Source organism: Poecilia reticulata, chromosome 15 (assembly GCF_904066995.2).
Source record: "Poecilia reticulata chromosome 15, P_reticulata-male-v2, whole genome shotgun sequence".
Classification (NCBI taxonomy): domain Eukaryota; kingdom Metazoa; phylum Chordata; class Actinopteri; order Cyprinodontiformes; family Poeciliidae; genus Poecilia; species Poecilia reticulata.
This window is the reverse complement of record NC_088844.1, coordinates 11,678,915-11,699,114: the sequence shown is the minus strand read 5'-3', so window position 1 is coordinate 11,699,114 and position 20,200 is coordinate 11,678,915. Positions and strand designations below refer to the sequence as shown.

General features: G+C 41.5%; 3 protein-coding genes across 10 annotated transcripts; 1 reads left to right on the top strand and 2 right to left on the bottom strand.

Moving 5' to 3' along the window:
- Positions 1-991: 991 nt before the first annotated feature.
- ecd (ecdysoneless homolog (Drosophila)) lies at positions 992-5,793 on the bottom strand. Its single transcript, XM_008429232.3, has 13 exons — positions 5,320-5,793; positions 4,998-5,115; positions 4,821-4,908; positions 4,468-4,646; positions 4,121-4,313; positions 3,905-4,033; positions 3,690-3,815; positions 3,500-3,585; positions 3,170-3,270; positions 2,551-2,803; positions 2,386-2,453; positions 1,751-1,977; positions 992-1,666 (listed from the first exon to the last, which is right to left on the bottom strand). The coding sequence occupies exons 1-13, from the start codon at positions 5,522-5,524 to the stop codon at positions 1,430-1,432; spliced, it is 2,010 nt and encodes a 669-aa protein (XP_008427454.1). The 5' UTR covers positions 5,525-5,793; the 3' UTR covers positions 992-1,429.
- A 779-nt stretch (positions 5,794-6,572) lies between these two features.
- fam149b1 (family with sequence similarity 149 member B1) lies at positions 6,573-16,633 on the top strand. 8 transcript variants are annotated; one of them, XM_081616045.1, is made up of 17 exons: positions 6,574-7,075; positions 8,113-8,229; positions 9,079-9,223; positions 9,810-9,958; positions 10,043-10,186; positions 10,906-11,049; positions 11,155-11,333; positions 11,687-11,829; positions 12,677-12,715; positions 12,969-13,037; positions 13,455-13,567; positions 13,673-13,897; positions 14,273-14,396; positions 14,636-14,761; positions 14,900-14,981; positions 15,583-15,720; positions 15,838-16,633. In XM_081616045.1, the coding sequence occupies exons 1-17, from the start codon at positions 6,948-6,950 to the stop codon at positions 15,906-15,908; spliced, it is 2,136 nt and encodes a 711-aa protein (XP_081472171.1). In that variant the 5' UTR covers positions 6,574-6,947; the 3' UTR covers positions 15,909-16,633. The 8 variants fall into 8 exon arrangements, with proteins under 8 accessions (XP_008427448.2, XP_081472171.1, XP_008427447.2 ...); XM_008429227.3 differs by having other exon boundaries at positions 6,576-7,075; positions 15,835-16,633; XM_008429226.3 differs by having other exon boundaries at positions 6,573-7,075; positions 12,677-13,037.
- On the bottom strand, positions 16,627-19,335 carry dnajc9 (DnaJ (Hsp40) homolog, subfamily C, member 9). The gene is made up of 5 exons (XM_008429231.3): positions 18,969-19,335; positions 18,597-18,737; positions 17,208-17,462; positions 17,013-17,099; positions 16,627-16,919 (listed from the first exon to the last, which is right to left on the bottom strand). Exons 1-5 carry the CDS (start codon positions 19,140-19,142, stop codon positions 16,809-16,811), a joined length of 768 nt encoding a protein of 255 aa, XP_008427453.1. The 5' UTR covers positions 19,143-19,335; the 3' UTR covers positions 16,627-16,808.
- Positions 19,336-20,200: the final 865 nt, after the last annotated feature.

Below are 20,200 nucleotides of genomic sequence, written 5' to 3'. Positions count from 1 at the left end.
CAACTAAAAAGCAGTTCAAAGTGCTTTGCATCATAATCATAAAAACATTTTACAGTCACCAGTTGCGACACAAGCAATAAACATTACCTTTAAGCACCTTGAGCAGCCCCAGGTCCTCCTGGTTAAACATCTGGAATATCTATTTAGGGGTAGTTTCTTCCATTCTCTGACAGATCCCTCACAGGTCAGTGAGTAAAGAATTTGGTAACACTTTATTTGAAGGGATGTGCATAAGACTGACATTAAGTGTGAAATGTTATTCTGTAAATAATGTCACTATCAATGCAAAGTAGACTCTTTTACTTTACTTAAGTTTTAATGCAACTGTGAATAAAAGTGCAATCGTTTCACCAAAAAAAGCTAAAAAAAGCACTTTTAATGACACTTGATGTCATTAAACCAACAGACACTTCATGACAACAGTCACAGACATTAATGAAGACTCCTTCATATCCATGACAGTGTAATATCAGCCTTCAAATGCAGTGTCACCAAGATTTTTTTTATATCTTTTTTAAAGATCTTCAATTGAATTTGATACCCAAGTTCTGCATTGTGTGGCCAGGTAAGGAGTAGTACCCGTTTTGTTTCCCCATACATGCTGCTCGGATTTCAGGTCAAAAAGTTCCATTTTGGTTTCATCAGATGAGGCAAATTTGTTTTTGATGGTCTGAGAATCTCTAAGGTGTACATTTACAAAATGTACACCTTTTCTTTAATAGTGGTTGACTTTCTTGACGATGCCTCTATCTCCACTAGGAGTTAGAGATATGTCCTTGATAAAGGTATTATCTTTATCTCAGTTAACACCTTTGATTTCACTGCTTGGTCTCTGCTTTGATTTGCACTTTCAACTGCGAGACTTGTTATAGACTGCGAGTGTTCGATTTCTGGTCATGTATGATCAACTTCATTTACCCCATGTGGACTCCTGTGGCATTGCGGAAGCATCTCAACGAAGCATTCACACAATGAAAGGAGGAATTAAAACTATCTAGAAAACATGTTTATTATGAGTGATAACATGTAAAAAAATGATAAAAACATGCATCCAATCACAGTATTATGTGTATTAACAGTTCATGATATAATAAGTTAATTCCCCATTTTCAGTGGTTTCAAAAAAACGTGAGCCTTGCATCTTCTAGGCTCTATTGAAAATCCAACTTGTGTTAATCCTGAAATAAGAGGTTTTTCTGACACAACACATGACAGGAAAAATCAACACAATCTGCACAGTCTATTTATGTTTTGTGGTGGAAAAATAGACATCAACATCTGAGGTCAGCACTGAAATGTAAAAAAAGCAACAAAAAAATTTGACATAAGGACACCAGACTTTGTCCTCTGTCCATTCATCACCTCTGTGTCAACCAGTTTCAGACTCATGGTTTCAGTCCTCTTCCTCATTCCCCCCTCCCCATCTTATCTATGAAGGATCCGAGTTGGGTGGTAGTTGTATTCCCAGGCTCTGCAGCAGGTTAGAAGCAGGTCCAGCCAGTCCAGCCTGGCTGCTCAGAGACTCCAGGAGATTCGCCACCAAGTTGACATCGATGTCTAAAGGCTGGATCTCCTCCTCAGCCTCGTCGACTCCTCCCTCCTCCGTCGAAAGCCCGTCTCCCGTCGGGGAAAGAGACGAGTCATTGTTCACGAAGGCCTTGTAGTTCTGTAGAAGTCACACATTCGCAATGGCCTGGGTGCATTTTAAACCTGCTACATTTTGTATAAAAACATAAAACATAGTATTTACCGTTTGACTGAAGCTTTTCCCAACATTAGTGCTCTGCAGCTCCTGATCCATTTGGTCCATGTAACTCTTGAGGCTGTCCAGAGTTTCGGCTGCGCTCATCTCTGTAGGACCAGATGAGCCTTCCTCTGTCTCATTCAACACCTCTTCCTCTCCCTCCTCCTTCTCCTCATCATCATCATCATCATCATCATCCAGATCATCTGAATCTAGCTCTTCTTCTTTGCCTCCTGTGGTAGAAAATTACTACAAGTTAACATCTGCTGATTGTGTTATATTAAATGCTTGCGAGCTCTCACCAGAAGAACTATTTGGGTTGCATGTACAAGGTTGGAAGTTGTTTTCTACAGCTGCATCAGAAGCAGACTGTCTTGCTCCTTGTTTTGAATTCCTTATCCTTGGTATGAAACTCATGTGTTGTCTCTGCCTGGCAGAGCTTTTCACCCAGACCTGCTTAGTTATTGACTGTCCTACAAGCTCCCTGTATTGTGCACAATATATGAATAAACCTGAGTGATTTCACCTGACAGTGCTTGGTAAAATATATATATATTATTTTCCACAACACTCCTAAAATATTTAAAATGATGAAATAAAATGACGGAACGGAGGAAGAATCAATCATTGCCCTTACGTACCTAAGAGCTTATCTAGTGCGCTGGCCATCGAGCCTGGGTCAAAACTGAAAAGCTGAGTCTGAAGGCTCCTAAAAAACATTTAAACAAAACAGGAACTATCAAACCAGAGTTAGAAAAATATATATATATATTTTTTTTAAAATGACTGCATGTAACTTATCTCACCAGGGTGCTTCAGCCCCCTCATGAGACGACATGGTGTTGAGGAAGTCCTTCATCCCTTGACTGACGGCTACAAGACTGTAACCTTCTTCTTCCTTCTTGGTGTCCTCCTCATCCTCCTTCCCTGCAGCCTCCTCGACAGGCCGCTTCTGCTTGGCCGAGCTGAAGCCTTCACTGCCGACATCAGCAACCCTGCCGCTTCTCTCCTGCAGCAACTGCTCTAAATCCTGAGCTGTGATTTCCAACCAGCTGTCGCCTTTAGATTAGTAAAAAGGAAAAAAAAATAACCAAATGTATGATAGGAAATTGCAAATGAGCAGAGGAAGGATGATATAGGCAATGTACATGCATTTGTTTTGAGCTCTTTCACTGAGATGCAGTAGAAAGTGCCAAAGTGAGAAAATGTGGGAAATGAAGTGTCGCCCCACCCCCACGTGTTGCTGCTCAGTGGCTGTCAGTTGCATGAAAGAGTGGTAGGCTGTTTTTTTTTTTTTTTTTTACTGAAATCTTCTAAATGTGTGTCACATTTTTCTTTCCTATCAAGTCTTCAATGTGATTATTTTATAGATACTTTTATAGCAAGAAAAGGATCTACTCCGTTTCTGTGAAGCTGTTCACTCACTGTCCTCCGGGGGGAGCTGTGCCTCCAGTTTCTTGAACTCCTCCAGGTTGAGAGGACTGCTGTGAAGCAGCTGGAGAATCTCCTCGCCTGCAGAAATGGAGCTGAAACAAAATTCACAGCAGGAATGTTGAGGGGAAAAAAACACAAGTGTGGTTTTTTTGTCAGCTTAATAAACATTACAATTGTCAGTCCCAACTTAAACCACAAATACAAAATTAAATTTGTAGAACACAATGCAGCGATCTTCGTGGAAATCATGAATCCTGGTGTTTACATTCATCATCTGCCAGGCTGATCTCTACACTTGAAAGCACATGACTGATTCCTCACCTCGACTTTGAGGCAACCGACTGTTTGAAGAAGATTTCTGCAGATCTTAAGAGTTCTTTGTGAAACGCCGAACCTTCCAGCTGGCCCTGCATTTGACAACATGGACATTAAAAACGAGCTTCCTGGGAGAAATGCTACATCTGCTGTTTATAGAAGTGTGGACAAAAAAAAAGAAAAGAGTGCGACTCACTCGGAAGTAGCCGTTCTTTTTTAGACTTTCCAAGAAGTTTTTCCACTGAGGGTTGCAGCTCACAGGAGCGTCGGCCTCCGAGGACGGCAGCCTGCTCTTAGAGCACAGGATCTCAAAGCCGTGAGCCTGAGAATAAGGTGAAAACAGATTCACATTTCCACCGTTAGCTTCGCCTTCTTCCTCGTGACAAAAGAAAACCCCAAACCACGCCTCACCAGTTTCATCCCGAGTTCATGAGCCTTGTATCGTGGATGAGAGCGAAGCGGCAGGTCGAAGCCGCTCCTCCGATCTGGGGTGAACTGCTGCTGCTGCAGCTGGGCGTACAAGCAGCGGGTGAATGTCACCTGGAAATTCAAGCAGAAGAAGGACGCCGTGTCATGAAAGCTGAAAGGCCAGCACAAACAAATCCTGCATATTTTGCATGCGTCTACCGAGGCGAGGACTCTCGTATCAGGAGGAAACGTCCTGAAGCTGCGACAGGCCTGCAGGTCTACTGGATCCCGCAGGTAGAAGGCCGAGACCGCGGGGGCGACCAAGTCTGGACGCTGTGCCAGAACAGAGGCAACGCCGGCAGGGATGAAGCAGTGGGCCCGGTGGAGATTAGCCTTAATCTTCTCTGGGTATCTACATAAATGTCCAAAAATGCACGTCATGTATATATTTTTTTTACTTTCTGATAATTTACAGAGACGTCCTCAGGAGGTTGTTCCATTTGCATTTCACATGTAATTACTGTAGAAAAAAAATCAAAGAAAACTGGGATTGTGTAAAAGCTCACCCTTGTAGCCTTTTCTTTAGAGCTGAACGGATTTTGGGGCTAGCTAGACAAACTTCTGGGTGAGCCGAAAGCAGCGCTAGAGCTTGTGCCAAACTGGGGACCACATCCAGAGAAAAGCCAATTGAACTGGACTTGGATGGGCAGGGAAGGATGTGCAACTCTCTCCTGTAGATGAAGACCTGCAAAAGAAAGAAAAAAAAACAGCTGCTTTATTTCACTCTCCACTAAATAAATCACACACATCCTTTCAACCAGTCACTGTTATATTCCTCTGAAACATGTACGTTAAGATGTGTTTTTGGTTAATCGCTGACTGTTTTGGTGTAGACAGGCTTTGTTTTTGGAAGACTCACTCTGTTTTCACTTGTGTCTGGGTTCAGCCACTTGGGAAGATGATCCGCTGCTTCAATAAGAAGAAAATCCCCATCGTTGTCTTCAACTCTGCACACACAAACAGTACTTTCAGTTTATACGAAGCAAGTAAATAGTTATTTTTATATATATGTAAATTCAGCAGCATCTTGTCTAACCTGGCTGCAAGTTCTGGGAACAACTCTGTGAGATGCAGCAGGAGGTAAACAACAAACCACTCATCCTCAATGTTGTCTCCATACCGAGTGCTGCCTCCAATGTGAGCGGGAACATCTCCTGTCAGCGAACAGGAAAGTTACATTGCTTAGATCCCCAGCCATGTTTTATTACAGTGAGCATGAGTTAATGCATGAGAGATAATGTTAATGAAATGAAAGGTTTTTTTAAGGCGTCTTCTCCAGGGATGTCATCAAACGTGTGTACATCAGCATATTTAAAATAAACTCATCTGAGTTGTAAAGCAAAACCAGAAAATACTACCTTTTTCGGGATGGTATTTGAGGTTGAATGGTTGATCCTGCCAGATGTACTGGACCAGAAGCTGGGCAACCTTAGCCAACATTTCCTCAGTCAGGTGTTTGAGCCGTTCTTCGGTCTGCTGGGAAGACATGCCGTCTGACTGGACCAGTAAGAATTTGTACTGAACCATATCTTCCGGAATCGACCTCATCTGCAGAACATCCATTGTGATTTTCTTTAGAGAAACGACTGATAAAACAACAGTAAACCAGATTTCAGAAGTCTTTGATGTGTCGCCAGTGTCCGGAAACAGTTAAACCCAAAATAAGAAACTGTTGATGAGCGTCACCCTGTCTAGTTATCTTCAAAATGTGACATTTTATTTCAGTCCATTGCAAAAACGTGTCTATATTCGGAGAAAACACACTCTAGTTTGGGTTACGTTGTAATCACGCCATCTGTCAGTGTTTAGGTCCTTCCCTAATTTCTAGCCGGCTTCACCCTAAGACATTTGTCAGAGAGTTCCGGTTTGATAAGTTACAAAGTGTCTACTGACAAAATTATCAATTTTACAAATTTAATAAATAGCTTTTTAAAAATATATTTTTTTTCAGATTGGTTAAGTATAAAAGCAAATTAATAAAAAATGAAGTTGTAGACTGGTCAGAATCGGAAACATTTTACAAACGTAGCACGTCACTACGATGAACTATGGGAAATGTAGGAAAATAACACAGAAGAGATTTTTGAAAAGCTTTATTTGTATTTGTGCTTTACAATACCATTTTAAATAACATTGAACCTTAAGAATAAAACCAAGATGCACAATAATTAACAACAACAAGATCCATTTGTGGAAAATAAATATCTGATCAAATAAGACTGAAGAGTAATAAAATATAAGTACACAGAATAAACGAGGACACAATGCGACTTAATTACAAAGTTAAAAAAAAAAAGAATTTTAAAATGAATCTTCAATGTCTGGATACAAATGATTTGTGCATTTAACATATATGGGGGGAAAAAAAACAATATACAATGCAATACAACAAAGCGGCACATGTTTTCTACTTTTCACAGTGTTATACAAAGTTTTTACTAAACATACGTTATAATATTGTTGCTGTTTTTTTTAAAGAAATGTATGCAGTTTTTCTGTTTTTGTAATTTTTTTCTCCATGTTTCTATATTTTTTCCAAAACAAGTCTAGCAAAATAATTATATTATGCACGTGACACGAATTATTTTCCCAGAGAGGAAATACATTTCCCAGGTAACCGTGCGGCTGTGAAGTCCCGTCTCCATGACAGCCGTGCTATTGTTGTCGTCGTTGGTGCTAGTTAGCATCGCAAATTCTCAAATAGTTTAGACTCTAAGAAAGACAGACAGGTAAATATTTGACGACATTCGACAGCTATCTGGTGTAGCCAGATTAAACCGACGATGAGTCAAATTATACAAGTGCTGCGGCACCACCTTTCTCTTATAGTACGTTTGTGTCACCGTTCACGCAACGCTAGTTAGCTCATTTTCAAGCGTAGCCTCCCCCTCCAGCGTTAGCCGCAGCCCCGTCCAACATTCCAGATCCAGGCTTTTCCCTGGTGGGTACCCACAAGGCGACTGGAGGAGATGTTGGAGCTCCCTCTATGCTGTTTGCAGAGAGTCGAGCGAGAGGAGGCGGGGAAGAGAGACGTGGTCTCGAGCCCTTGAACCGGAGAGAAAAGAGGATGATTTCACGGTACAACAGGAGACCAGTATCGCATAAACTTGAGATGTGAGTACCAAGCAGTTTTTTTCCCCCCACTGTGCTTTGTAAACTAGTTGGAGGTCTTTATATAAATTTCTCCACTTTAATCATTATCTATTTGTTATCAATATAATTATTATCATGTAGCTATTTGCTTAGACACCACTGTCAATTTTAGCGGTTTAGACGAGAAGATTATGTTTTGATTGCCTGCTGTAGGTACAGGCCAGTATGAGATTTTAATGGTGTAATAACCTTGAGTGAAGTATCACAGTTTCAAGGTATCTACATGTTAAAAGAAAGTATTTAACATGATCCAAGTGGTTTCTTTAAAACAGAGAAGCGATAGTTGTTCCTACTACTGTAAAGATAATCCGGTATATGGATTATCAGTAAAAATAATGAGATAAAAAGTAATGTTTTTACACAACCATAGCAAGCTGATACTAGCTGCTAAATGCAAATGGCTGAGGCTCCATTAATTTTTATTTATCACACTGGAAATATATCCAAATAGTCACACTTCTCTTATTTTTATAGTCTTATTTCATTCGGCTGACATAATGTGCAGCAGCAGGAGGAGGCGATGTAATGCTGTTCTCTCTGCTCCATAGTTTAGGTAACTTTGGTTAGTCTGGCACTTTTTTCATGCATCTTATTATAAAGGACTGTAAACCACAGAGAAGGTATGAAGAAATATTTTTTGTCAACCTTTTAAAACTTTTGTGTATTTCAATAATGGCAATCAGTTTATGCTCCATATTCTTGGTACAAGTAGTTTGTGGTACTATCTCAAGCGGTGGGAAAACTTAGGGTAAGTAAAATTTTTCTTTTTAGCTTTTGCTTTCATATTGGAGGTGTTTAATGTCATTTACAAGTTTTATTAGTTCCCAGGGAGATAGTATTGCTTCAGTCCACCTTCTCCCACCTTTTTTCATGATTTTATGTTGTTTTCAGTAGAAGAGAAACACAGCATCTCTCTTATGTCATCATGAAGACAAGCTGTCAGGCTTCATCCTCAAGCGCCACGTTGCCGATCATTTCTCAATGTTCCTTCTGTGCAGTCGTGGTTTGTCTCGAAGCAGCCTCGATCACCACCCTCTCCCTGAAGAAGCAGACGATATCAAAGCCTCTCCGCGTTACCTCCATGACCTGCAGGAAGCCGTCTCTGCACACAACAGGTGACCAAGTGCCTGTAGGCTTGAGTTCGACCCCCACCCCCTCACCTTTAACGTTCAAACCTTTGCATGTCCAGAGCAAGACGTAGAACGAGCGTTTGCACCGAGTACGCAAACACAGACACTCTGGATATTTTGTAACTGTACACCGTCTTGAGCAGACAGCCGATTCTCCGAGTTCTCGCCATGTGACACCCAGAAGCAGCGGATTAATTAATATCACATTGCCTCCTTCAGATGTGCAGTCAAAAGGATGAATAATTAGGCAGGCTGTTAGAATATTCTATTAAGTTGACATTTGCTCCTTATTTCCACTTTGATTCTATCACCAGTCACTTCTAATTATATTTCCGTAGCCCCATTAAAGAGATTTATTTGGCATTTAAATGTATATTATTAGACCGGTTTTGTTTATTCAAATAAAACATAGAAAAATAAATAGGTTTGGCCTAAAAAGTCTTTGAGCATTATCACAGATTTTGTACCCTATGCACATTTCTTACAGGAGATTCAGTGCCTTGCAAAGTATTTATACTTCTTGAGTGTTGGTGTTAGACTGTTTCACATTTCATCCTCAAACTTCAATGCGTTCCACTAGGATTGTGTTCGATAGATTTACGGAGAGGAGAAGTTGAAGGTTAATGGCACTTTTTACAACTAAACATAGAAGTCTTTTGGGCATGGCTTTACCAGCTTTGCGCATTTAGAGACTCAAAAAGTCAAAGTAGTTCGACCTCCATCAGATTAGTTAGGGAGCATCCGTAAAAATATCAATTTTCATAGCTTCTCGGTTGGATTCAAGTCTTGACTTTGGTTGATTTAAAATAAAAGATTACTGTGTTTTCCATGCAGCTCGCAGACGTCTGCCGCCTCGGACCACTCCGACGGCCCAACCGTCATCTCAGTATCACCCAGCCAGTCCTGGTCCGGCATTCACAGCTCCACAGGAACCGGCATCTCCACAGAAAGGAGCTCCGTTTTCTCTTGGGGCTATGATGTAAGTCTGCTCTTCTTCAGAAAGAAATCTTGGCATGAAATGAAACCCCCTCCCCAACCCCCACCTCCCTCCGACCCTGTGAGTTGTAAAAGACGTTCCTTTTTTTTTGTGCTGAATGCCTTCTCTACAGTTTGTTCTGCTTCTACACAAGCATGCTGCCACATTTTAATTAAATCTAACTAGCATTTATCACCTTTTGGAAAATGTGTGGGAAACAGAAACGGTATCCATGTAATATACCAGATGGCTAATTTGTATGCTGGTTGTTTTTATGCAAGACCTCGTTCTCGTTGCTTCGCTTCCCTGTTCTTTCTACATTCAACCTATTTTCAACTCTTAATGCTTTCAAGAAAAATAATAACTCGCAGCTCTACTCTTTTTCTTCCTGTGTCCCTCTATTTTTTTTAATTTCAAATGATTGCTCCACTTGCAACAATCCATAGGAGCTTATTTTATTAATAAACTCTGCAGCTCCTTGCAGATGGGATCAGAATGCTAAGCAGCAGCTTTCATCAGTAGATTTAGCATACCAGAACAGAGGGATAAATATCTTCCCCGACTGTGTTTTTGTTTCTGTGTCCCGCAGGAGTTTGACAAGGCGGCGTCGCGGCAGGTGCAGCAGATGTTTGATGAGATCGACAAGGAGCTGTACGAAGGGAGAGGCTGTGGGGGGGGGATACTCCAGGGGCTGCAGGACGAATGCCAGCAGTGGACCACACGCTTTCCACATCTTCGGTAACTTATCTGTTGTTTGTCCTTCAGCTCGTAGCTTTTGTTTTACTTTTTCATTTTCTCTGTGTGTGTTTGTGTGTCCCTCAGGATCCTGGGGACTCAGCTTTTGTGCCCCACCGACGAGGGCTTCCAGTGGTACGCCACTCCAGGGACAGTCAGTCGTGCCAGCAACCCGTCAACAGACAGAAAATCTACTGTGAAGAGCCAAGGCAAAGAGAAAGGGGCTGCAGAGTAAGTTTTAAAAACACAGACCCACTGGTTTGCTGACTGATTGAAGAATTTCAGGCACTTTATCTTCTCAGAGGTAGTTTTCTTTTGCTGGTGGTCACATCGGGTTCTTTTTAGCGAATCGAAAATGTTACGTCTTTTTCATCAGCTCATTCAATCTTTATTCACTGTATTCAGTAGTTTCTCTGCAAATCTGTTATTTTAAAGCTGTTATAAATAAGTCCTGACTGACTCTAGCTCTGTGACCTACATACTCTGCCTTGTTAATTAGGTATTTGGGCCAATGTCATGTTGGATATTTAAAATATACAGATGGGACTCCAGAGTAGTGTGCACAAGGCTGCGACACTGTCTGACTAAGAACGCTTACAAACTGGGCTGCTGTGATCAGATCAGGGTGCACATGCATGACGCGCTGCAAAAATCCCAAATCTTACCAAGTATTTTTGTCTAGTCTTTAGTGCAAGCATGTTGGTACATTTGAAATAGGAACAAGATAACTTACAAGTAACTTTTCAGCAAGAAATATGAGAAATAGTTGCTGTGGAAACTAGACCAAAAACTCTTGGTAAGATTAAGTGCGTTTGCATTGTGTTTTTTTCTGCGTCTCAAGATGTGTTTTAAGACTAATTTTCTTTCTTCAGTTTTTTTATGCCTGTACTGAGAATCCTGCAAAAATAATTTGAATAATGTTTTCTTTTTTGGGGGAAAAAAAATAATAGGTTGAATGTTCAGGGCAGGAAAGCTGCACTGATCAAAGAGTTCAATGGCCCTCCTAACAGCGAGCCTAGCAGCTACGACCAGCCGAGAGTGATTGAAGTGGAGGGTGTGATGGAGGAATATCTGGCTTTTGATAGCCGGGACTTGTGAGTTGTCCACATTCATAAATCACATAAATCCCAAAAAGTCCTCCTGTGCAAGTGCTATTCCCTTCGCAGAACAGTAGAACGAGTATTTTCTTTCTCCAAAAGGAATGAGTGTCACGAGGAATGTCCGGAGTCTGTCCGGCGGCATCACTGCCTGCCCCCGGTCTCACCGTACCGCTGCCGCCGGCAGGCTGTTCTCGACCTGCTGTTTGACGACGTCTGGCGGGAGCTGGTCGGCTGGATGAAAGAGCTGGTTCAACGTCACTGGGAGTGCTGCACCTCCCGTAATGCTAGACGCTTTTACTTTGTAATAGAGTTTAACTTTTGCACATATAGGGTTCTTTCGCGGTCTGGAAAAATAATGGAATTTGATTGTAGTCGTATCGGGATTGTGTCGCTCCTCTCTTTAGTTCCTTTGTTGTGTTGTCTCTCTTTCCTTCCTCCCAGTTTTTTTTTTAATGTTTTTCAAAAATATCTGCCATAAATTTAAGGACTATGGGAAACTTTTTTCATTTACTATTTTCCAACGACAAAGTTGTAAAGTTGAGTGTGGAAAAGTAGGGAATTTTTAAATGTAAAATGTGTCAAAGCCCCTTTTATATGTTTCTGAATATTAATGTTGATATGTTATTGGCAGATGACGAAACACTATCTGGGAGCCTGAGCCCTGTGCAGCCAGACGCTCCGAATCCTTTCATGCTGCTCTCCTCGCTGCCCGCCGCGCTTCCAAAACTCGGTCAGAGCCGAGTGCCACCGCTCACGTCTGGACAGCAGCTCCAGGTCAGTGGTTTGAGAAGGACTAGACATGAGAGGCGGCTTATTTCATAAATATCAGTCGGAGTTAATCAGAAAACAAATTCGGACTTTTTCTCAGTCTACTTCAATGAAAACAATTTGACATGGACATAACCTGGTCAAAACCCCTATTTTACCCCTGAAAAAGGAGACTACAAGCTTTGTTTTATTGAAGCAGCACATTATCACAGATATTTTTATTCATTTATTTATGATTTGATTTTTTTTTTATATTATTATTTAGAGGGGGAAAAATGTCTTCTGTTAAAAGAAAGTTGTTTTTAACAAATTATCTAACACTGTTAGTGATTCCTTTAAGTTGTATGCAGCTGAAGCCACAAACACTCCATGCGGGTCCGGTGTGAAACATAGGGTGAGGGTTTGGATACTTGCCTGCTGTTAAGTTCGGTAGAGGACCTGTGATGCAGTGGTCCTGTTTCTCCTCCACAGGCCCTGGGAACTTTATTATCCTTCATTAACTCTTTGAAATATCAGGGAAATTAAAACGTCTGCCAGAAAGCTGAAAATGAATGCCGATCGAGTCTCTAAGTAATAGAGCAATCCAAAAAAAACAACAGGCTAAATGGTTCATCAATGGCTTATCTCCAAAGCAACTCATAAAGTGTTGTCCTTTTGGCAAAGGGAGTAGTTGAGCAAAGTGTTGTACCATATATTGAGCCAGTGGTGATTGTTATTTCCTAAATTGGAGTTATACTCCCTACTGAATACAATGTAGCTATTATTTAGATTTTTTTTTAAATATTCTGCATCAGCTTATGATCCTACCACAAAAGATGGATTTATTTTAAGACTATCTGAACGTCTTTACCAGGGGGTGCCAATCAGTTCGGAGAAGTCTGTGCTTGAGGCAGTAAGTAAAGCGTTTTCAGTCGGGACGTCTTGTGTTCCCCAGAGTTTTCATTCCTGCCTGTTGCTCTTCACTTTCTCAGTCTGTTTCAGTCCCTTTATTCTAAAGTATTTTTGGACTTGCTGTTTTTGTATATTTTGCCTTCTTAACTTTGTATTACTCTACTTGCTCCACTGTTTCTTCTCTACTTTCGCCATATCTGCTGTCTTTCTTCGAACGTGCCAATCCTCCCTCCCCCCGTCCCTCTTTTCTAAAGAACACAAAGTCAAGGGGCTCAAAGCACAAGTCCAGATGGAAATCCAAAAAGCAGAAAAGGCCTTCAGCTGTATGTAACTCTCCTGCTTCAAGCCAGAGCAGTAGTGGGATGTGTGCACGCCATCTGTAGAAGCTCATTATCGTGAATATCTGTGCTTGTGCCTGTTGATTAACACCAAAGCATCCCCACTGTTCATCTCTTTAATCATCTTCAACACATTTGTGAGATGCACAACTTCTTTTTTTATTTTTTTACTTTGATGTTTTTCTTTTCAAATCTTTTTGAATGTTTACTGCAATTATCCGCTTGGTGTCTTTGCTGCATGATGGCTGTATTTTGGAAGTAACTAACTTGTGTTCTCCAGGGATTCCTCCCTTCTTTTGCATCCCGCTTCGTCGTCTCTGCCCTTAAACCACGCTTCTCAAAATTTTTGCATGTTCCGCCTCTCTTGGTATCTCCACTCAGTCCTGTTTTTCCTACGCTCAGGCTGGCAGGACGCCTGCAGGGGCAGCGGCAACGCAGCACAACTTGAACGACCTCATCGTGATTCACAGCATCCCCCTGCAGCAGAGAAACCTGGCTGTGCTGGAGAGAAGCCAGTAAGAAGACATTTCACCCTTCGCGAATGAGCTTCGTTTCCGGTTTAGAGCAGTCGATCCACCGTGCGTCTCTCTCTCTCTCTCTCTCTCTCTGTTCAAACTCAGGGATCCGGAGGAGCGCCCGTCTCACAGGCCAGTCTCGAGCGCCGTCCCTTCCAGCAGACCTCGTCCTCGCAGAGCCCTGGAGCAGAGCTCTTCCTCTTTGTCCCGCCAACTGCAGTCAGCTCGCCGCCGAAACCCCCCTCCCCGAAACTTGCTGCCCCTTGTTCCGAGTTTGAGTCAGGCCGGGACAGGGGGATACCTGGACGAGGTCATCCGTGGGACACGACTGTGAGTTGAAGCATTGCAGTAACCCTACTGAACACCCTGCACTCTCCGCCCCGTTTTTTTTTTCTTTCTTTTTTTTTTTTTAATGTAAACAAATGTCACTCGGGGTCATGGCTGTGAGCGATCTTAGCCCGTAAATTTCAGACGAACTTTGGATAAAACTAATTTTGATCTAATTTTCCACCCGAAGCAGTTAAAATCTTAATAAGAGAATTGGAATACGTTTGATCCTTAAAGTTAAATATAGTCTCATCAACGCTAACCGTTTATAAAATGTCAGTGTCACAGAACTGCAGCTGTCATTGTTCTAACTGGAAACAAATGAACTTTTCAAAAAAAAATAAAGAATCTGAAAAGCGGTCCGCCTCTCTCCAACAGAACCACAGCCAGCGACCGATTAACATCTCCGCTGGTGGCCCTGAGCCGCAACACTCCCCTGCCCCCCATCGGAACCGGAGACGGCGAGTCGTCCCACCCAGGGCTGCTGTTGAAGCCCACACAGGTACAGATGTCAGCACCACAAATATGGCTGGTGGTGTTCATCCCCGACATGTCAAACGCTGTGTGGAGCTGTGCAAAAATACCCATGCCTCTTAAACCTTTTCACGTTTTGTCACTTCGTAACATTAAACATCAATGGATTAACCAGCGCTCTGTGAAATGCTTAAAGCTTAGGGCATTACTACGTAGCTGTTAATTTTGCCCCATGATGGTTTGCGTTCCATAATTTAATCCCTTCAGCGCCAGAAAGGTCCTTCCAGCCGCGCCCACAGCGCCTTAAACGACGAAGCTCAAAGTTCCGTACCGAGGGATCGTCACCACATACTAGACGTCTTCTCTCGTCCCAACACGACACACACGTACAGGGTGAGAGATTTATTTTTTTTTTTTTTTATTTCTGAAAGACTGAAACATCGCTTCTATATTTTACTGCAGCCTTTAATGTGTTATTTGCATGTTCCGATTGAAGGCTGTTGTGACGAATCTCTTGATTTTGCCTTTCAGTCAGACACTCCATACCGGAGTTCCTTCACTGTGCTGGACAACATCGGGCAGGGTCGGCCAGGAAGAGCCTCTGTAGGCACAGGTCAGAAATCCCGTTGTTCAAAACCCGGAAGAAGACTAAACACATGATGTACTTTAGTTGCTCATAGTTACTTATGCTCCATTATACAGTTCATCTCATTTTAAATCACATATCTCATGGTTGAACTACGGCTGCAGTCGGGTCTAGTCGATGCTGCACAAATGTGGTCGTTCCTTTTCTTCTCTCATCTACACACTTTTTCCTTCCACTCAACCTTCAGTTAATGTGCTTCTGTACAACCCTGTGTGAGCAGCTAGCTTCTTTAACAAATCACTTTTGGGATTTACTGTCCTATTAAGTGACCACTCTTCCAAAAACTACAATTTCTGCATCAAATTTTAATTGTCTTTATGTAATATGTTAATTTTTTGAGAGTCTGAATTTTAGGTTTTGGTTGGCTATAAGCCACAATCGCCAAAATGAACAGAAACACAAACGTTTCACTCTCTAAGATTTATTTTTGAATTGTATTGCTGAAAGAAATCAGTAATTATTGGCATTTCTCAGCTAGTTGGAAACTCACTTCACACTGGAGTGTTTTTAACAGCTTAACTTTCTATTAGGGCTGTTTAACGACTTCCACGTTGATGTTTTCCTTCAGACTCTCTGGGAATCGGTGTGACCGGTGTCAGTCTCGGCATCAGCAGCTCGTCTTTCTTGGACTCATATCCTCACCACCTGCTGGGGCCGTCGCCCATCAAAGACGAAGAAGAGCCCGAGCCTCAGAGCCCCGTCGCAGGTCAGTAAAATAACTCGGCTGAACTCAAGCTAGGTCATCTTCTGTGTGAAACATTACATTTATAAGCAGCAAAAACAGCTCAGGTTTATCGTCGGATGTTCCTCTGTTTTCCAGCAGTCGCTCCTGTTCCGTCTCGCTCCTACACCCGCAGCGGCATCTCATCCAGATCCAGCAGGCCTGGCTTGTAGTTCTTCCCCCCCGGGCCCTTGATCTCAACAACCTCCCTGCTGTTCATCTTTACCAGCCTCATCTCTGCCCTCAGTCTTGTGTCGAAGTAGTTTGTTTTTGTTGATTACATTTTTTTAAGGCCTTTTTTTTTTTTTTTTTTGTATTTCAGAAATCACCTTGTGGGCCTGCCAAACGTGAAAAACGATCGGTCTTTGTACAGCATGGGGTCATATGTGTTCACATGTTTGATGAGAATGAGTATTTATTGCTGTATAAAATCAGCATATTCACGTGTTGCTGTAAACGTAAATGACTATGCAGGGAAACCTATAAACCATATCTGCTCATAGGACATGTTCCTCCCGGCTCTGATGTCAGGGAGCTTCGTACTGTATCAAGATCCAACCGGCCCTCATAAAAACAGCACCGTCTCAATAGCTCTCCATATTCAAGGTGCTTTTGCCGGAATTATCCTACAATGTAGGAATCTTATAACATACACATTATTTGTAAATAACAAAAGGAATTTATTTATGGTGTCTGAACAAAGTGGTGTATTTAATATAATTTACTTGCTCTTTGTTTGAGCAAAGCCAACTGGTCGTACTTTGACGAGTAACATCAGGGTTTGTGCACAAATAGTTTCTTTACTTGTTTCTCACAAGGGAGACAAAGTGACAACCTTTCCCCCTCCTCAATGCTATTATCTGTTTTGTAATAAAAAATAAATAAAGTGTATAAATTATGTAAACGCATGCATTTATTAATAGAACTTTTACAACACATTACAAGAAATAAGAGGATTTACATGTTTGTGGAGGCTGAAACAGGTTTGCAATCAGTTATCCTTAAAACACTTTTGCTTTTGTCTGAACTGGAATAACAACATAAAAAACTTTTTTTTTTTCCCCCCCTAAGATTTATTTTTTGGCTCTTTTTCCTTTTTGTGGCTTCGTGCCTTTTTGCGAGTACTTTGCTTCCAGATCTGACAGCAAACTGTTGAAATTCCTCTCTCTGGACTGCTGGTTTTTCTGCAAAAACGTGGAAGAGATTAAAGTCAGGCCAGCCGAACAGAACCTATTGCATTTCTTTTTTGTAGATAGACCCACGTAGGGACGCGATACCTTTAGCATCATGACGAGGCTCTCCTCGTCCTCACCGAGCCCCATTTCTTTCTGCATTTCCTCGGCTTCTTCTCGCTCCCGGTCAGCCTGAAAGATCAGTTCCAACCAACGGCGTTAGCGAAGTGGGAAGATGACAGAAGTTTGCCTCTGCGTGTGCATGTGTTGCGCAAGAACAGGAAACGGTTCAGTTCTCACCCTCTTTCTCCGAGCCCTCTTCTTCGCCCGACTCTCCTTCGTAAAAGCTCGAAAGGCCTCCACCTCTCCGCTCTTGATGGCAGCCTGGATGATGCGGCACAGCCTGGGCTCGTCCTCCTGAGAGCTGCAGAGAGCCGACGCCGTGATGGCATCCATGTCCCCCTCGTGCTGCACGTACAGCCGGATCACGTCCTCCCGCTCTTCGTCGGACCCCTTGTACTTCTTCTCAAATTCGAGGATGTCCTGCACTGTGATCTAGGAGAGGAACAGGAAGACGGATCACCGTAACAGGCAGCCTAATTCTGACTCCAGTTTTTTTTTTTTTTTTTTTATCGTAATCAGGAGCAAATATTTAAAATGGAGTTAGTTTCATACAGATGCACAAACAAAGAAAAAACAAACACTTTTCAGCAAAGTGAAGAATGGTTTTCTGCTTGATTTAGTGTCTCGCACACACAATACAAAAAAATAAATAAAATCCCACTAAATAAATCAACTTTTGATGATGCGTTTCAAGGTTGGAATGACGATGCAAAAAAAAAAAAAAACTTGAATAGTAAAAATTATGCATAAAGGCTCAGAAATAATCATACACCTTCACTGATATTCAATGACTCTTAGCAAATTGTACATCTACAAGCATTTTATTGGCCATTAACAAGGTCAATGACCTTATTATAATGTGTGTGACCTCTCTTTTTTGACAGAATTTACAGGTCTAATTTAGACTGAGTTGTTTCTTATTCAGCTTTTGGGCGTAGTTTACAGGTTTTTCACAGATTTAGGGCCAGAGCTATTTCAGAGTCTTGATATAAGCCTGCTTTATCTATTCCATTTGGTTGTAGCTGGTTAAAACTAGGTCAAATTTTAATGTTGAGAACAAAAACACAGAGTCACCACGTCTTACTCTGGAATAAAGTGGGTTAACATCAACCTATTTCAAATGAACTCTATTAGTTTCTGATAAGAGTGGTAGTTAAACATCCACAAAATGTGTTGATGCAATAAAAAGTGTGTGCTTGTCCTGCGACTTGCTTACTGACATTTATCTAAATATTAATGGGCATGTATGAATATTTTGGATAGGGAAAAAAAACAAAAAACTGACAACTACTTCTAGTCTTTCAGTGTTATTCAAAATGTTTTTTGTTATGGTTACTGCAACCTTTTAAATCCACAATAACTGAAATTATGATACTGGTGTCTATGATTGATAAAAAAGTAAACTAATAATCTATCAGCAGTTTATGCACACAAGGCTTGAGGTTAATAAATGCACATGAATATACGGGCATTGCACTAAAACAGCTTTGATAAATGTCTAGCCAAAAACAACAACTTCTGTGCAAGTGCTGCTTTTGGGACGTGACCACTGTTGTGCTTCAGTACCTTGGGGAAGAGCAGTCTCCAGTATTCTTCCCAGCAGCGGTCCTGACTGAGGACGTCCGACTCTTCATCCACCAACCCCTGCTCATCATACACGGCCCTCTGCTCCTTGTCGCTCAGTACTGCATAAAGCTTTCCCAGCACCTACGGGTACATTTTTACACTCAAATGTAACCGTGAATCAACAGTCCGAAACATTTCTTGTCCGCATTGAAACTCGATTCTTAAACGTGTCGGCGCCGCAGCACTGACGGAAAACATGCAATAACTGTGTTTTTAAGACGGCTAATGTTAGGTTTTACAGAAGTTATCGCAAATATAAGTTAGCTTCTGTTAGCTATGCTAGTTCCTAGCTTGCCAGTTTTGAAAGCTGACCTGAAACTTCTCTGTGGCTTGCGGGTCGTCTGGAGCTCTGTCTGGATGGACCTTCAGCGACACTTTGTAGTAGTTCTTTCGGATGTCTGCCTCACTCGCCTCTTTGTTTATACCCAGAACCTCGTACAGGTTGGAGGTGTTGAACAGCTCCAGACACCGCTCGAGCAAACCCATCGTAGAACAAAGAATCCTGGTTTAACCGGGTAAGTTGGTACAGGGTCTAGTTGGCACAGTGTTCACACGATCTAAATCGATTATTTGACGCCAATACTTAAATAATTGCTCAAGTATTCTGCGGGTCCTAAGCTGTTAATGTCAGTTTGGCGCGCTGGCCTGTCCTTTACATCCGTACGTGCAGGGACGCGCTTACGTAACATTGTACGCGTTCTTTCATTGGTTGTACTCAGAGCCTGCCTTTTTTTTACGCAGCATTTTTTTTTTCCTGTTTCACCCCTTCTCGACCCTCCATTAATACACTTTATGGACTAATTAAACTGCTATATAAAAAAATGTATAATTAGTAAAATATGGGGAAAATAAATTTAACAATATCTGAGATTCAAACAACGTAAAAAAAAAAAAGAAAAAAATGTAGAGTTACCCCTCGTTTCTTTATCCTGACCGAGACATGACCCATTTCAGGTTTGCTAATAGAGTCCAGCAGATTTTAAATAACATCTTTTGCTATTAAAAGGCTTCATGATTCCATCAGGGCTTCCAAGGTTTTTTGGAAGAGAAACTTGTCCCTCAGCATCTATGTGTGAATTACTGTCATGTTGTCACAATATGCTTAAAGACCTTTGTTTCATTTTGACACCACAAATAGAAAATATGAAGAAAAAATAAAGGTTAGAAAAAAATACATTTGGCATATTGGAAGAAAGCTATTAAGAAATCCAGAAAACAATAAATACGTGTAAAATACAATGAACGTTTAAATGAATAAACTCACATTATACAAATAACTGGAGTGTATTGAGCAGTTCAATTGCTATTACCAAAGTTATATATTGAAGTACTGAAGCAAAGAGCCGAATCACTCAGCACAATTTGCCAATTGTAATTTCAGGATGCATGCCATACCAAAAAGGCCTTTTCTGTCTTAACATCACAAATCTAACCATTTAAAATTTTGCTGGGCAACAGATGGTGTAGGTGGATTTTGCATGAAACAAAGGATGAATGCTGAGTGTGGAAAAGCAGTCATGCTAAGTATGGTGGAGGATCTGTGA

What these genes read in the sequence shown, in the direction of transcription:
- ecd (XM_008429232.3), bottom strand. Translation starts at nt 5,524, where the DNA reads ATGGATGTTCTGCAGATGAGGTCGATTCCGGAAGATATGGTTCAGTAC. An exon ending in ACAGCTCCCCCCGGAGGACA is followed by an intron (nt 2,804 to 3,169) that starts GTGAGTGAACAG and finishes ACTAATCTAAAG; the next exon opens with GCGACAGCTGGTTGGAAATC. An exon ending in GAGGGGGCTGAAGCACCCTG is followed by an intron (nt 2,454 to 2,550) that starts GTGAGATAAGTT and finishes AATGTTTTTTAG; the next exon opens with GAGCCTTCAGACTCAGCTTT.
- fam149b1 (XM_008429225.3), top strand. Translation starts at nt 6,948, where the DNA reads ATGCTGTTTGCAGAGAGTCGAGCGAGAGGAGGCGGGGAAGAGAGACGT. An exon ending in ACACGCTTTCCACATCTTCG is followed by an intron (nt 9,959 to 10,042) that starts GTAACTTATCTG and finishes TGTGTCCCTCAG; the next exon opens with GATCCTGGGGACTCAGCTTT. An exon ending in AAGAGCCTCTGTAGGCACAG is followed by an intron (nt 14,982 to 15,582) that starts GTCAGAAATCCC and finishes GTTTTCCTTCAG; the next exon opens with ACTCTCTGGGAATCGGTGTG.
- dnajc9 (XM_008429231.3), bottom strand. Translation starts at nt 19,142, where the DNA reads ATGGGTTTGCTCGAGCGGTGTCTGGAGCTGTTCAACACCTCCAACCTG. An exon ending in AAGCCACAGAGAAGTTTCAG is followed by an intron (nt 18,738 to 18,968) that starts GTCAGCTTTCAA and finishes ATGTACCCGTAG; the next exon opens with GTGCTGGGAAAGCTTTATGC. An exon ending in GCCTCGTCATGATGCTAAAG is followed by an intron (nt 16,920 to 17,012) that starts GTATCGCGTCCC and finishes ACGTTTTTGCAG; the next exon opens with AAAAACCAGCAGTCCAGAGA.